The 13858-nt window shown below is 32.4% G+C and overlaps 1 protein-coding gene across 2 annotated transcripts in view; it reads right to left on the reverse strand.

The window, feature by feature from the left end:
• LOC150108458 (pre-mRNA-splicing factor ISY1 homolog) overlaps positions 1-13858 on the reverse strand; it is a 128989-nt gene that overhangs the window by 97557 nt on the left and 17574 nt on the right. For both annotated transcript variants that reach the window (XM_090415861.1, XM_090415860.1), the window contains exon 2: positions 7210-7232. In XM_090415861.1, coding sequence (XP_090271987.1) covers positions 7210-7225 — 16 coding nt within the window. In that variant the 5' untranslated portion in view covers positions 7226-7232. The remainder of the gene's footprint in view (positions 1-7209; positions 7233-13858) is intronic.

Consider the following 13858-nt stretch of genomic DNA (forward strand, 5'->3'; position numbering starts at 1 on the left):
AACAGAGATCTTTATTTAACTTTTGTCGATTTGGAAAAGGCATATGACAAGGTGCCAAGAGAGAAGCTATTCAATACGTTATAGTTATATGGTGTCAATGGGGCATTATATCAAGCAATACTTAGTCTTTATTTGAGTTGTAAGTCAGCAGTTAGAATTGAAGGAAGTACAGGAAGATGGTTTAATGTTAAATCTGGTGTGAGACAGGATGTACATTATCCCTTCTGTTATTCATTATCTATATGGATCACATTATGAAAGAAAGTGGTGTTAAACATGATATCAAAATTTGAGATGTTAATGTCAGCTCTTTGCTTTATGCAGATGATGTTATACTTCTAAATAAATCCACTACAAGTCTGCAAGATTCACTGACTAAATTGAATAACTGTTGTAATAGAAATGGTATGACAGTCAGCAATAAAAAGACAAAGACAATGAAAATAGGCAGAATCGTTGAAAATGTCAACTGTGTTGTGAATGGAGAACCTGTGGAACAAGTAAAACATTTCAACTACTTAGGCACGATTTTTAGTGAAGATGGTAAATTAAATATAGAAATAGACAACAGAATCAACAAAGCTGGTATGGCAGGAAGTCAATTGAATAAATTCATATGGAATAAGAGAGAAATTAGTCGGAACACTAAATTAGCTGTATACAAGACAGTGTTCAAACCAGTTTTAACTTATCGATCTGAGAGCTGGGTCAGAAGTAAAACACTTGACCAAAGACTAGAGACCGCAGATATGAGAGTCCTGAGAAAGATTATAAGCATGAACAGATGGCATCAATGGCAATATCATATTAAAAATGAGGATATTAAGAAAGAACTTGACATTGTCAGCATCCAGGAATGCTTTAGCAGAGCTAATCTCAGGTGGTATGGTCACTTAAACAGAATGTGCGAGGAAAGATTAGCAAAACGAGTGTTCTCTGCCAGGTTGGCAGGAAAATGACCCAGAGGAAGACCAAGATATAGGTGGATTGATACACTACAAAGTGCCTTAGACGATAGAAATATAAGACTGATAATGTTGGAGTTTTGACAAGTAACAGACTGATTTGGAGGAAAATTATAGATAGGAATTAGTAATGATGTACATTTTTCGTGTAGTACTATCATATCCTGTACACCCCTTGAGGGTACATGGCAGGAATTTGATGATGATGAAGTTTTATTGATTATAGACAATGCACCTGGCCATCCTGTTTTAGAACGTCCGAATGTGAAATTTTGTTTTCTGCCACCAAATAACAAATCCTTAATACAACCACTAGACCAGTTTGCGACCGCTACCTTCAAAACTTACGAAATAAGAACATTCTAATACATTTGGATAACCTACATAAAGATAACTTACTGACAATTATTGCTGTGTGGAAGAAATTTTCTATTTTTGAATGCATCAAACTTGCTAAGTTGGCATTATCAGAATTGAAACCATCAACTTTAAATGCATGTTGGAAAGCTATTTGGTCAGAATGTGTGAAAAAGGAAAAAACCCTGTACCTTTGCAGTCAAAGCAGGATCTGAACGATTAATTACAGAGTTTGTGGTAAAAAACTTCATAATTATTGGAAATTAGTGCGAATTTAGTTCCTTTTACTGAAGAAAATGTTTTCCATTGCAGTATGAAGAGGATGGGCAATGTGTTTTGAGTGATGTAAGTGATTTAATTCCAGTCTCACACAAAAGAATGCAGCTACTGTCAGAAAGTGATGGTGAATAAAATTTAATAACCATGTGCATGGGTTTATTTGGGCTTTTTTGAATTTCTGTTATTATGTATACTATTTTCTTTAAGAAAGATATATATGAATATACTTTAAATAAGTATTTAAAATAAAAAATATTCCATTAAAATTAAATAGAACTTTATTCAATGAGGTTCATATGTTTTGTTTGAAAATAACTTATTATTCGTATCGGGTTTTTACATCTGAAACCATTCTCCTATTTTTTTCATATGCACTGTATTCTTTTTTTACATGGTTTTTTCTGGAACCAATCTACTGTGTTAATGGAGAATTAGGTGTACAGGTATCCCTTGATTAATGCGGTTAATTAATATCTCGATGTTACTGCATATATCAAAATCGCGTTAATGAAATCTAATAATCAATGGTAAAAATTACAATTCGTCCATTATCGAGTACTGTATTAATAATTTGTTTTATGTGGTACTCTTTTAGGAAAGATAAAAAATGAATGCAAAGTAAATGTTTAATAAATACTTGTACCTACATTAGTTACTGCAATTTTTTTATCAAAAGAAGTTATCAAGAGTCGTTTGAACAGTTTTAGTTTTTTTTTTTTTTTTCTTATCGGCATAGATTCTACGATACCAAGCAAAATGACTCTCCAGACCTCGGCAAACAATAATAAAACAAAGAAAACACACTGCATTTATAATTCATGATGGTAAAAATTAAGTGGATATTGAATCCAACATTATTTCATAGCCGAATATAGAAACTACAAGAGTTTCGTGCCAAATATATAGAAACTAAAAGTTTCGGCGGATGCAAGCATAAGTAACCTTATCAGCAACTCATGGTAAAGGTGGAGTTAGCTCCAGATCACTTTCCTTAGTATTTTCCATAATGTAAAGCTTATTTATCATACATCTCCTAGAGGAGATGTATGATAAATAAGCTTTGGCTCTCTATTTCAGTAATACATGATGATTTATTTATTTTCAGTTACAATCTAAAAATTATTGAACAAATAATAATAATAAAAACTAAACTAAACCATACTATACTGACATCGGAGGTAACAGTATCTCTCAGATACAATTTACTGTCAAATATCATAAACCTTTACATAGCATGTGTTAAACTAAACTGACAGCAAGAAACAGTGCAGAATATCACTCGTAACAAATGAATGTACAGCTACTCATGACCTCCAAGCTATACACTGAATTGTGTAAGAATATTTATATTAAACATTTTGCATGTATCTGTCAGACAGCTGCAAGCTCCACATGGTTAAAGGCGCATTAATCAAAACTCTTGCCGCGTATAAAGGGATTGCCGCAATTAAATTTCGCCGTGTTAAGCAAGGAATACTTGTATATCAAATCTGGATGGGTGTCTAAGTGTGCAGAACAATAGTGAACAGTAAGAAGAATAAATATTCTTAAATATGGTGCCCTTTATCCCTAAACCATCCTATTCAGTTTTGTAAAAATTAGCATTTCATCAAAAAAACCTGTAGTATCTAAGTAGGAAAGAATATTTATAATTTTATAAGATGAAACAGAAATTAAGAAACTAACCGATCAATAAAATATTACTTTTACTTTATAAGATTAAAAATACAGTCATACCCCGAAGTTATGCGGTAGGTGGGACCAACATAAAGCGCTTAAGTTGAATTCGCGTAACTCAGGGTATAATTTTGCATATAATTTATATATATAAACATACAAAATATTAGTTAATTGTGACCAAAGGTTTACAAAAACACTTATATTTTTTAAGAAATATAATCATAATTGTAGTTTTTCGTACATCAAAAAAAGAAAGTTATTTCGATGTCGATGGTTTCATAAAATCTAATAGATTCATCTGATGGCATAATATCTTTTCTTGTCATGCGAAATTTCTTCATAGCAAGCTAATGATTTTTTTTTTTTATTCCTTGCCTTGTGGCTACAATTCGTCCCTCGTTAGAATCTATGTCCTCCAAAATCTGTAAACCTTTCTTTTACGATTGTTCTTACTGTGGATTCCTGTAGATCGAACTTCTTTGCTAGCTCACAAATTTTCATCCACCTTCAAATTCCTTAATAATGTTGAGTTTTGTTTTCAAAGTCAATGTTTTTCTTTCCTTGCTAGCTGTAGAAGAATCGGACTTGCTTCTTTTGGACGACATTATTATTTTTTATGTGATAAAATTTTTTTATCAAGAACATAACATTAAACAATTGCAAGGTTTGTAGACTATAAAAATCATGTATGGCTGGAGATCACGGAAAACACGTCAGTGCTTGTTCACAGCATGTTCGACACTGGCGAATGCAGCCGGCGCCGGAAAGATACGGCTAGTGGTGAGGCATGAAGCAGGACGGGAATACGTACATATAAGAAACAGCATAACTCCGGATTCGCATAAGTCGGGGTATGACTGTATTATGAAAATCCAATTAAAATCTAAATAAATAATACATTAACTATATTTTGTGAAATTAAGAACATTTTCAGCGAAATTTTTTTTCGAATTTTTTGCACGATGACTTTTTCCTGTGATGAATAGTTCCCACGATGAATTTTCTGTGAACCTTTTGATATTAGGCTCTGTGGTCTAAGACAACAGATTTGTTTTTAGTGCATTTAAACAACATCCTAAATACACTTTACAATAAAAAAAAGATAATCAAATAACTGTATCTACCCATCCTAGAAAGCTAACATATTATTATTATTACAGTAACTTTCATGGAGTCAGTAGAATAATTCCTTCTGTATTAATCTAGTAAAATCCCTTAACCAACTTTATATCTCCTCTTTTCATCTTATCCACCAAACTCTGTAACCTAATTCTCAATTACTCTGCATAACCCAAACTCCAGAGTCCCAATATATATCACTTTGGATCCTCTCTGGTGTTTCTTATCACAATGAAAAATAGGTGATGAAATTTGGACACAGTAATCCATGTGTGTTATGACCAATGCCTTGTATAGAAGCACAATCACCTTCTTATCCCTATATGTCAATGTACTTTTTATCATAGCGGCAATGTGATTTGCAGTCTTTACAACACTTGCAATGTGCCATTGGAACTCTAGTCCACTATCTACCATCACCCCATGATCCCGTATCATATTCACTTACTGAGGCATATCTCCATCAATACAGTACATAGCCTCTTCACCTCAAAGTGTAGCATCTTGCATTTATTAATATTACAACTACAACCCCACTCATCTGTCCAAGCTAAAAGTCTTGGCTATGCTACCAATTATATATTTGGTTTAATCCTTTATCCAAGTGTAAGCAAACAAAGTTTGTGCCTGAAGTATTTTCAGGACTGAGGCAACTCATGGCAAAGGTTGTATAACTTCTCGAGATGCCCCAGTCCTGAAAATACTTCAGGAGCAAACTTTGTTTGCTTACACTTGGATAAAGGATTAAACCAAATATAATTGGTAGCATAGCCAAGTGAAAAATCTTCCATCAAAATAATCAAGCATGCGGTTTAAATTATAGGGCAATTGTAAAGTCGTGCAACCCAGAATTAACCATATCTGTTTTGAGGTTAATTACAATTATATAAAAAATGAAACAGCTACAAGGCTATAATTGGACCTTTAAAAGAAAAGAAGGATAGAAACCTCATTACAACTAATGTTGAAAGTGGTCGCCTCCTTTGTCAATGTAAACTCTCATTCTTTTTACCAGGTTTGATGCCATCTTGTGAAGCACCTGCACATTAATGTTTTCAATCACTATTGAAATGTTCGTTTTTAGTTGATCCAGTGTGTAAGGATTATTCTAATAAACCACATCTTTGGATTATCCCCAAAGGAAAAATTTGGTGATCTTGAAGGCCACAAATTCTTTTGAAATAAGATAACTGAAAAATTCTTGCAAAAAAAATGCACAGTACTCTTCAACATGTGGAACATGGCACTCTCTTGCTGGAATCAACAATGCCATTCGCACATCAAGGAGTACCACAAACTATGCGATGATGTCTTGGTTGATGGAACTATTCACTGTTGATTCCAAGAAAATGGATTCCATGGATTCCACTAATGGGTTTCTCAAAAAACTCCAATTTTTTGAGAATACAAAACTTTTTTCATGAAGCCATGTGGATTTTTACATTACCAAATCCTGTTGTTTGACTATTCACATACATACTGATGTGAAACCAGACCTCGTCACTGAAGTAAACTGTATCGAGCATCTCCATAAGAAGTTCAATGAATTAGCATAACCATCTGCAGAAGATTATTCATTAGTCTTTATCTGGGTCCTTCAGTGCATGGACTGAAGGAAACTGAGTGCACATGATACAGAGGAAGGTGTAATGATCTCACAGCTTTCTGAGCACAACATATGACATTGATGATTGCATGGAATGTTTCCTGAGGCTTTTTGTTGGGGGACCACTGCAGTGTTCTCTTTACCTGATCCATTTTATCATCAGTCAAAATGGAGGGTCTTCTGGAGCAATTCCTATTTGCAACAGATCCAGTTTCCCAAAAAATGCTGCACTAATCTCGTTATCATCAACTTCTGAAGGACTGCTGTATCTGGATAGTTCTCACGAAATTCTCCAGCAACACATGCATAAGAACGATTAGCAAAATAACTTTCCAAAATGAAACCTTGTTACAGCTGGGGAAAAGACATTTCACTTCCAAAATGAACAAAGCTACACTGACAACAACCTGTACACACCACACTGAACTCTACATCTCCAATAGTTTGTAATATGATTGTAACATCCAGTAGTGTAAGGGATGATTATAATGATTTGAAAACAACTGGTACAAATTCAAACTTTTGGTTGTGCTACTTTATGATCACCCTGTGGTATGTTACTTGATAAACATTTAATAATTTGAAATCTAGAAATAATTTAAAGGTTACTTGGAAACAGTTTTCGGTATTGAGATCACATGTTTATTAAACAATAAAATAAAATTTAAAGAAACTGAAAAAATGCTTAGGATCCCTACACAATGCAATAAAAATCAGGGCTTAATTTTACATCAAGTTGGTCTTCATTCATAAAAAATTTAACTGCCTCAGACCTCGGATACAACATAGAAAGTGGCAACAACTAGCATTGTTCCAACAAGCATACAATAATGAATGTCTCATTTTGTATTCAGGTTCTAAATTAATGAACAGTTTGTGATGTCAAAAAACATCCAATTGACTATTAGTTATCAATTATCTTTGGTTGTTGTGTTAAACTTTTATACACCATTACCCATGATGATGTAAGTCTTACGACAAATGAAACTTGTTGGGATTTTTTATTCTTTTATTTTTATTGTTTAATACATGTGGCCTCAATACCGAAAACTATCTCCAGAACTGCTTACCCACAGAAACCTTCGCTTACATAAAGGTTACTTACCTGTTGTATTTTGGCATTACATAGCTAGCAAAGAATTATGACAGTAAAATTAAATATGTATTAAGATAAAATTATTCTATTTGTTATTGTTTACTTACATTGCCTTTTCTGCATTTCTTGCCTACATTAAAGGGGAAAAAAAATTATTGTATTGTAATGTACTATATACTACTAAATAAGAGATTACTTAGTAATCTCTTATTGAAAAAAATGAAATTTTTTAAGAATGAAAAAAAAAATACTGTTTCTTTTGCTATAAATGCCTCTGTGTAATTAAAACATCTTTACATCCTTTGAATTTATAGTGCAATAGTCATTAAGTTATATTTACAACGATCATATTACATATAAACGTTATCACTATTAATTTCAACATTTGTTATATTTTGGTATTATTCTGTGCTCCCACTTCAGGTAGGCAAACAAAAACACCAGTCTGTACATTTATGGCATAAACCTAAAAGATAAGAAGTAGATAAGCTGCAGATATCTGAGATATTAAATAAACTCAATTTACATAAGAGAGGAATTGGGAGATTGATGCACATGTATCTGAATGTGCCTGTTCCAGGAAGTTAATGGAATCTTTCACTTAACTGTTTAACAAAAACTTTATGATGAAAGGTTACACCACAGTGAAAGAGGTACCAATGCAGAAATCAGGTATCAAGCTAAAGGTTTAAGTTATGGGACAGCTGTATTAGAATATTGGAGAAGCCAGTTAGGCTAAGATCAAGTAATGGGTCTTAGCAAGACAGGAGCAAGATTAAAAACAGACAGGTGGCTAGATTCAGCTTGCATTTGTTATAAAGAGGTCATGTTTTAGTAGTTTGCTATTATAATCATCAACCAATCATTTCCATTGAGTCCCAAGACTCACTGCAGGTGACCCACAATAACCACACAATGCCTATAACACCTCTCCTTAAAGTTAGTAGTAGAAAGTTTTTTCAGTTGATTATAAGTTAAATTAAACTTCCCAAGAAATAGAAAAATGTTCTAATTATGGTCATCATCCCTAACCTTCCTCAAGAAGAGGTTACCAGAATTTGTATTTCATAGGTTAAGGAACTTTCAGAAAAAATAGCAAGATTATTTCAACAGATTAACGTACAAGTTGTTTTCCATCCAGTTAGCAAACTTAATACATTCCTTATCTCACCAAAGGACAAAAATTCTCTCTTATGCTGGAGTTTACAGAATCCCCTGCTCTAGTGGCTTATGTTATTATGGACAAACTGGTCGATCAGCACAAATTCCTCTTGAAGAGAAATGTATCCCTCATGTTCTTCAAGAACCCAACAAATCTGGTTTAGCAAGCCACGTTTTACTTATAAAGCACAGGATTCAGTGGAACCAAACCAAAATGATACATAAAAGTTATTTTCTTCTGGAAAGACTACAAAGAAAACTGTGAAACACACATTCCCAACACAAACCAACTCAATTTTGGGAAGTTATATTAACTAATACTCATCATTCATGTGTTCCTTAATTGTAATTAAATTTTGCTTATATTTAAAAATAATTAACTAAATTAGTTTATTGTAATTTAGTTATCTTGAATAGCTATTAATATTCATATTCATTAATAGAATATGAATATTAAAAGAATATCTATTAATCTCTCGGGGGACCCTGCAACCCCTAGAGAGTGCGTCCCCTGGATGGTGGATAGGGAAGCCCTCCATGTGTGTGTGTGTGCACGTGCGTGCGTGCATGTGTGTGTATATGGTGGGGTGGTCCGAATATACTGAATAAGGACTCGTGGACCAACAGGGCCAATCACCTTGATTGTAAGGGAAGCGGCACTCCCATGGCCCCCTAGCTGGATCTATCCTCTCCTTCTACTACTTTGAGGAAGATCCACTTGCTTTAATCTTTCCTATAAGGCCTTATCAGCCAACTCTTCTTATTTTATGACCCTTATGCTATTAGAGTACTCGAGGGCCATGGGGTCTTTTCATTTCTGGCCTTACAACTATGCCCTCTCTATAAACCTTACGATAATTCTTCTATAATCTACTCTTTCCCCCTTCAATATACCCTATTCCTCCTATGGGTTTAAATTCGGAAGGAGGCTAGTTCAGAAGCCTTAAGGTAGCAGCCATACCACTGAACTATTCCATCGTCAGGCTAGTCCCCTGACATGGAGAACATAATTCTACTATTAAGCTGACAGAAAAAGATAATCGGATTGAATCTATAGGAAACGACCCTGGAATGGAAAAGGGAAAATGACAATGGAAACGACAAACTATAATACACATAGAAAACTGGAATGTAAGAGGAATAGAATATAAAGAAATAGAATTAGACCAATTATTAAATGAAAGAAATTTTAAAATAGCAGTAATCACTGAAACAAAAAAGAAATTAAAAGGAACCATGAGAACTGAAAATTTTAATGCGATATACAGTGGAGTCGACAGAGACCAAAGAGCACAAGCAGGAGTCATGATTTGGATTCATAACTCCCTTTCAAAACAATTAAAACATTATAAATTATGGAATGAAAGAATAATAGAAGCTAGAATCAAAATATATAGAGGTCTATTCTGAAAGACCAATAATTGGTTTATATGCCCCAGAAGAGGGAAGAGAACAGGATAATATTGATTTTAATCAGCTACAAAACATATATAATAAAATAAATAAAAATGATTACACAATTTTAGCAGGAGACTTAAATGCAAGAATTGGAAACATGAAAATTAATAATAATATAGGAATACATGGAGAACATACTCTAAACAGGAATGGTAAAAAATTGATTGACTTTGTAGTTTATAATAATCTAAAAATAATGAATTCCTGCTATAAACATAAAGACATACATAAATATACTTGGGCAGCAAGAGGATGGAAATCAATATTAGATTACTTTATATTAAATGAAAAGACATCAAAATTTTCACTAGATGTTAGAGTTCACAGAGGATATGAAATAAGCAGTGACCACTTCCTTGTTAAAATAAAATTAAGATTACCACCAAAATGGCTACAAGTAACAAGAACAGAAAGAAAAATTGAAACATTTGTTTATAAAACTAGACTATTAAATGACACAAATGTACAATGGCTATATGAACAAAGAATTAACCAATATCTAGATAAAATAAAACAAAATGAAGAAATAGAATGGCTTAATATAAAAACGATACTAAATGCAGCAGCAAATGAAAGCTTAGGAAAGACCAAAAAATTCAATAAAAGGAAAAAACTGAAGATCTGGGATGATACAATGAAAGAAATAATAAAAAAGAAGCCTATCACAAATGGTTAAGCAGTAAAAGATTAGAAGATGAAATAGAACATAAAAGAATAAGAGCCATAGCTAAAAGAGAAGTCACAAAAAGACAGAATCGTGGAATAAATTTGTTTCTAATTTAGAACATGATTTATATAAAATAAAACCCAATGTATATAAAATTTTGAAACACTTAAATGCAGATAACAAAGAAAACAAAATTAAACACTGAATTGAAATTAGAAGAATTTCTAAATTACTACACAGAATTGTGGACAGACAAATATTTTAAAAAAGACAACTGGCAAACAATTAACGAAAATGAAAAGGGAATATCCAAAGAAGAATTAGAAATCAGTCTGAAAGAAACAAGAAATGGAAAATCACCTGGAGAAAGCTAGGTTCAGAACTATATAAATATGCAGGAACAAGATTCAAAGAAAGACTCTTATTATTTTTAAATAAAATTTATTCAACTGGTATCCCCCCAATAGAATGGAAAAAAGCAATTGTAATTCCTATCTTTAAAAAAGGTAATAGAGATGACCCTAAAAACTATAGAGATATCAGTATACTAAACTCCTGTTACAAAATATATAGCAGAATCTTAAATAGCAAACTAATGAAATATTCCGAAAACTTTATTTTAGAAGTACAGAATGGATTTAGAAAAGGACGATCATGTATAGACCCGGCTTTTTGCCTCAAATTAATAATAAAGAAAAGAAGAGAATACAATTTAGAAACACATATTGCATTTATTGACTTTGAAAAAGCATTTGACAAAGTTAAAAGAAACATATTATTTAACATATTAAAAGAAAGACAAATACCAAATAATATCCTAAAAGCTATCACAAGTATATATGAAAATAATCAAATACAAATAACATTAAATCATGAGCTATCATTTACGAGAGAGATAAACCAAAGGGATCCGACAGGGATGTCCCCTCTCAGCAAATCTTTTTAATATCTACTTAAATGAAATAATAATAAAATGGAATAAAAATTTACATCAAGGAATTAAACTTTCTCCTACAGTAAACTTAAACACTCTCCTCTTTGCCGACGACCAAATAATAATTACAAATTCTAAAGATAAACTACAGAAAGCTATTTTAGATCTAAATGAGATATCCAAAGATTATGGTATGATAATATCAACAGAAAAATCAAAAACTATGGCCTTTAAAGGACAAAATCCAGCAAGAACTAAAATAGTAATAGATAACAAGATCTTAGAACAGGTGAATTCATTTAACTACCTAGGATGTATGATCACATATGAAAATGAAAAAGATATAAACGTAAAAATTGCAAAATATTTAAAAATAACAGGTGTAATTAACTCTATATTTAAACCAAATCTAGTTCAAAAACAAACCAGACTAAAAGTATACAATACATTAGCCCTACCAGTCTTAATATATGGAAGCAAAATCTGGACAATAAAACAAAAAAGACAAACAAAGATTAACAACAGCAAAAATGAAGTTTATGAGAAAAACTGCAATGTATACCCTATTTGATCACAAAAGAAATGAAGAAATTATTAAAGAATTAAACCAAGAACCAGTAATAGAAAAAATTAAAAAATATAAACATAAATGGATGGAACACGTTCAAAGAATGAAAACAGAAAGATTACCAAAGCAAGCCTTATAATACAAGCCATTAGGAAAAAGAAAACCAGGACGTCCTCTTAAACGATGACTTCTAAGGCCGGAACAGGCCATGCTAGGCCTAAATCCTTGATACCCATGATGATGAATATCTATTAATGCAGATGGAGCTATTCTCCTGTAGTGCACATAATATCGCATACTTCCAATTAAACTGTTGTTCTTTTTAGAATTTTCCTATAACTGTATTGACAATAGCTATGAAATAGCCAAACATTTTACAAAAATAAAAATATTAAACAAGTGATTCGGGTATTAATATTTTATGGTGAATTCTTGAATTCTTCTGCTTACATCGAATTTTTAGACAAATTTAGACAAAATTATATTCTTGTTTATTCTTTTATACATGTGTATGCAAACAAGATTTGGTGTAAAGTATCTTCACGCTAGACAAGAATTCAGACAACTTTAAGCAAGAAAGTGACTATCTGGGCATGATGCATGTTTCCTGCTTCTCGCCCTTTCAAAATTAGTTTTGGATGTGCTGATAGTTTGCTTTCAGCTAATTCAGACTTGGTATAACATAAAATGGAAATTTTAATGAATTTAAATTGTGAAAAAAGGCTTAGATAATATACAAGAACTTAAAATGGAATGAGGAATAAGTATTTTCCATAGAACATTGCTTCAATAATACATTTAGTTCAAGTGTTTGGGTTGGAATATCAAAAACAATAATCCTACCAAGAAAAGCAGGCAGAGAACACATGAATAAAAGCAACTGTAAGAGTGATTCACCTTGGGATAAGAAATCAACACTATGTTGTGGTCTGAACTGCCTAAAGGGAATTAACATCTACAGTAGACTTAACAGGGTCACCAGTGAGGAAGTTAACTAGTGTGTTTGAGAATAATTGGGATTATCTAATATTATGGTAGATTTGTGTAAAATCATTAGTGACACAAATATCTCAGAATCTCTACCTGCTTGATCTGTGCAACTGGAAATGTGAACATAAAAATCGCAAAGGAAGATAATTTTTATATTAAGAAAGCTGGATGTATAGAAAATTAACATTTAAAGAAAGAAACCCAAAAAGTTCAGAGTGAGAGACAGAGCAAACAGATTTGATAGAATGAAGCAGACAGAGATTTTTTTTTTTTTTTTAGCCAAAGAAGATTAAATAGTGGAGATTAAGTTGGAAACTCTCCAACATAGTACATCACAGTATATGCACAAACACCTTTGAGATAAAAACAGTCGGAGTGGATAACTGTGATTGTCTGTGGAAATACTAGTGGTCGGCAGTAGATGGAGTTGGTGTAGTTGCAGTCATTGGATGATTGAATGGTGGAGATGAGGTTGTAGAGCAGGTGCTTTCCCTCAATGACTCCCCAGAGGTGTCTAATAATAATAATAATAAAATAATAAGATGAGTAGTGTTTGAAGATTTCAGGCACTACTCATCTCAGTTTTCATAGCTAGAATTTCAGTGTCAAAAACTTGTAATCGCATGCTTTGTTAACATCAGAAGAGCTTTTGTTTCAGTTGATAAGCAATATTTATGGAAGAACATAAGAAATACCTTACAAACTTATTAACATTATGACTACTTTATATGATAACAGTGAGGCTTGTGGTAAAGTTGATAAAGCATAGTGCAAATGGTTTAAAATAGCAACTAGAGTAAGACATGGGTATGTTTGTCACTTTTTCTATTTAGTCATGTGACTGATTTTGTGATGAACAAAAATCTGCAAAGGAAGGACTTGAGATTGAAGTAGCCTAAAAATAGGATATCTGATCTGGATTATGCTGATGATTTGTTGTTATTCACAAATAATGTGGGAGAAATTAACTCCTTTACT

The sequence above is a fragment of the Typopeltis vanoorti genome, chromosome 3 (genome assembly GCF_054136105.1).
Source record: "Typopeltis vanoorti isolate ZY-2024b chromosome 3, IOZ_Tvanoo_1.0, whole genome shotgun sequence".
NCBI lineage: Eukaryota > Metazoa > Arthropoda > Arachnida > Uropygi > Thelyphonidae > Typopeltis > Typopeltis vanoorti.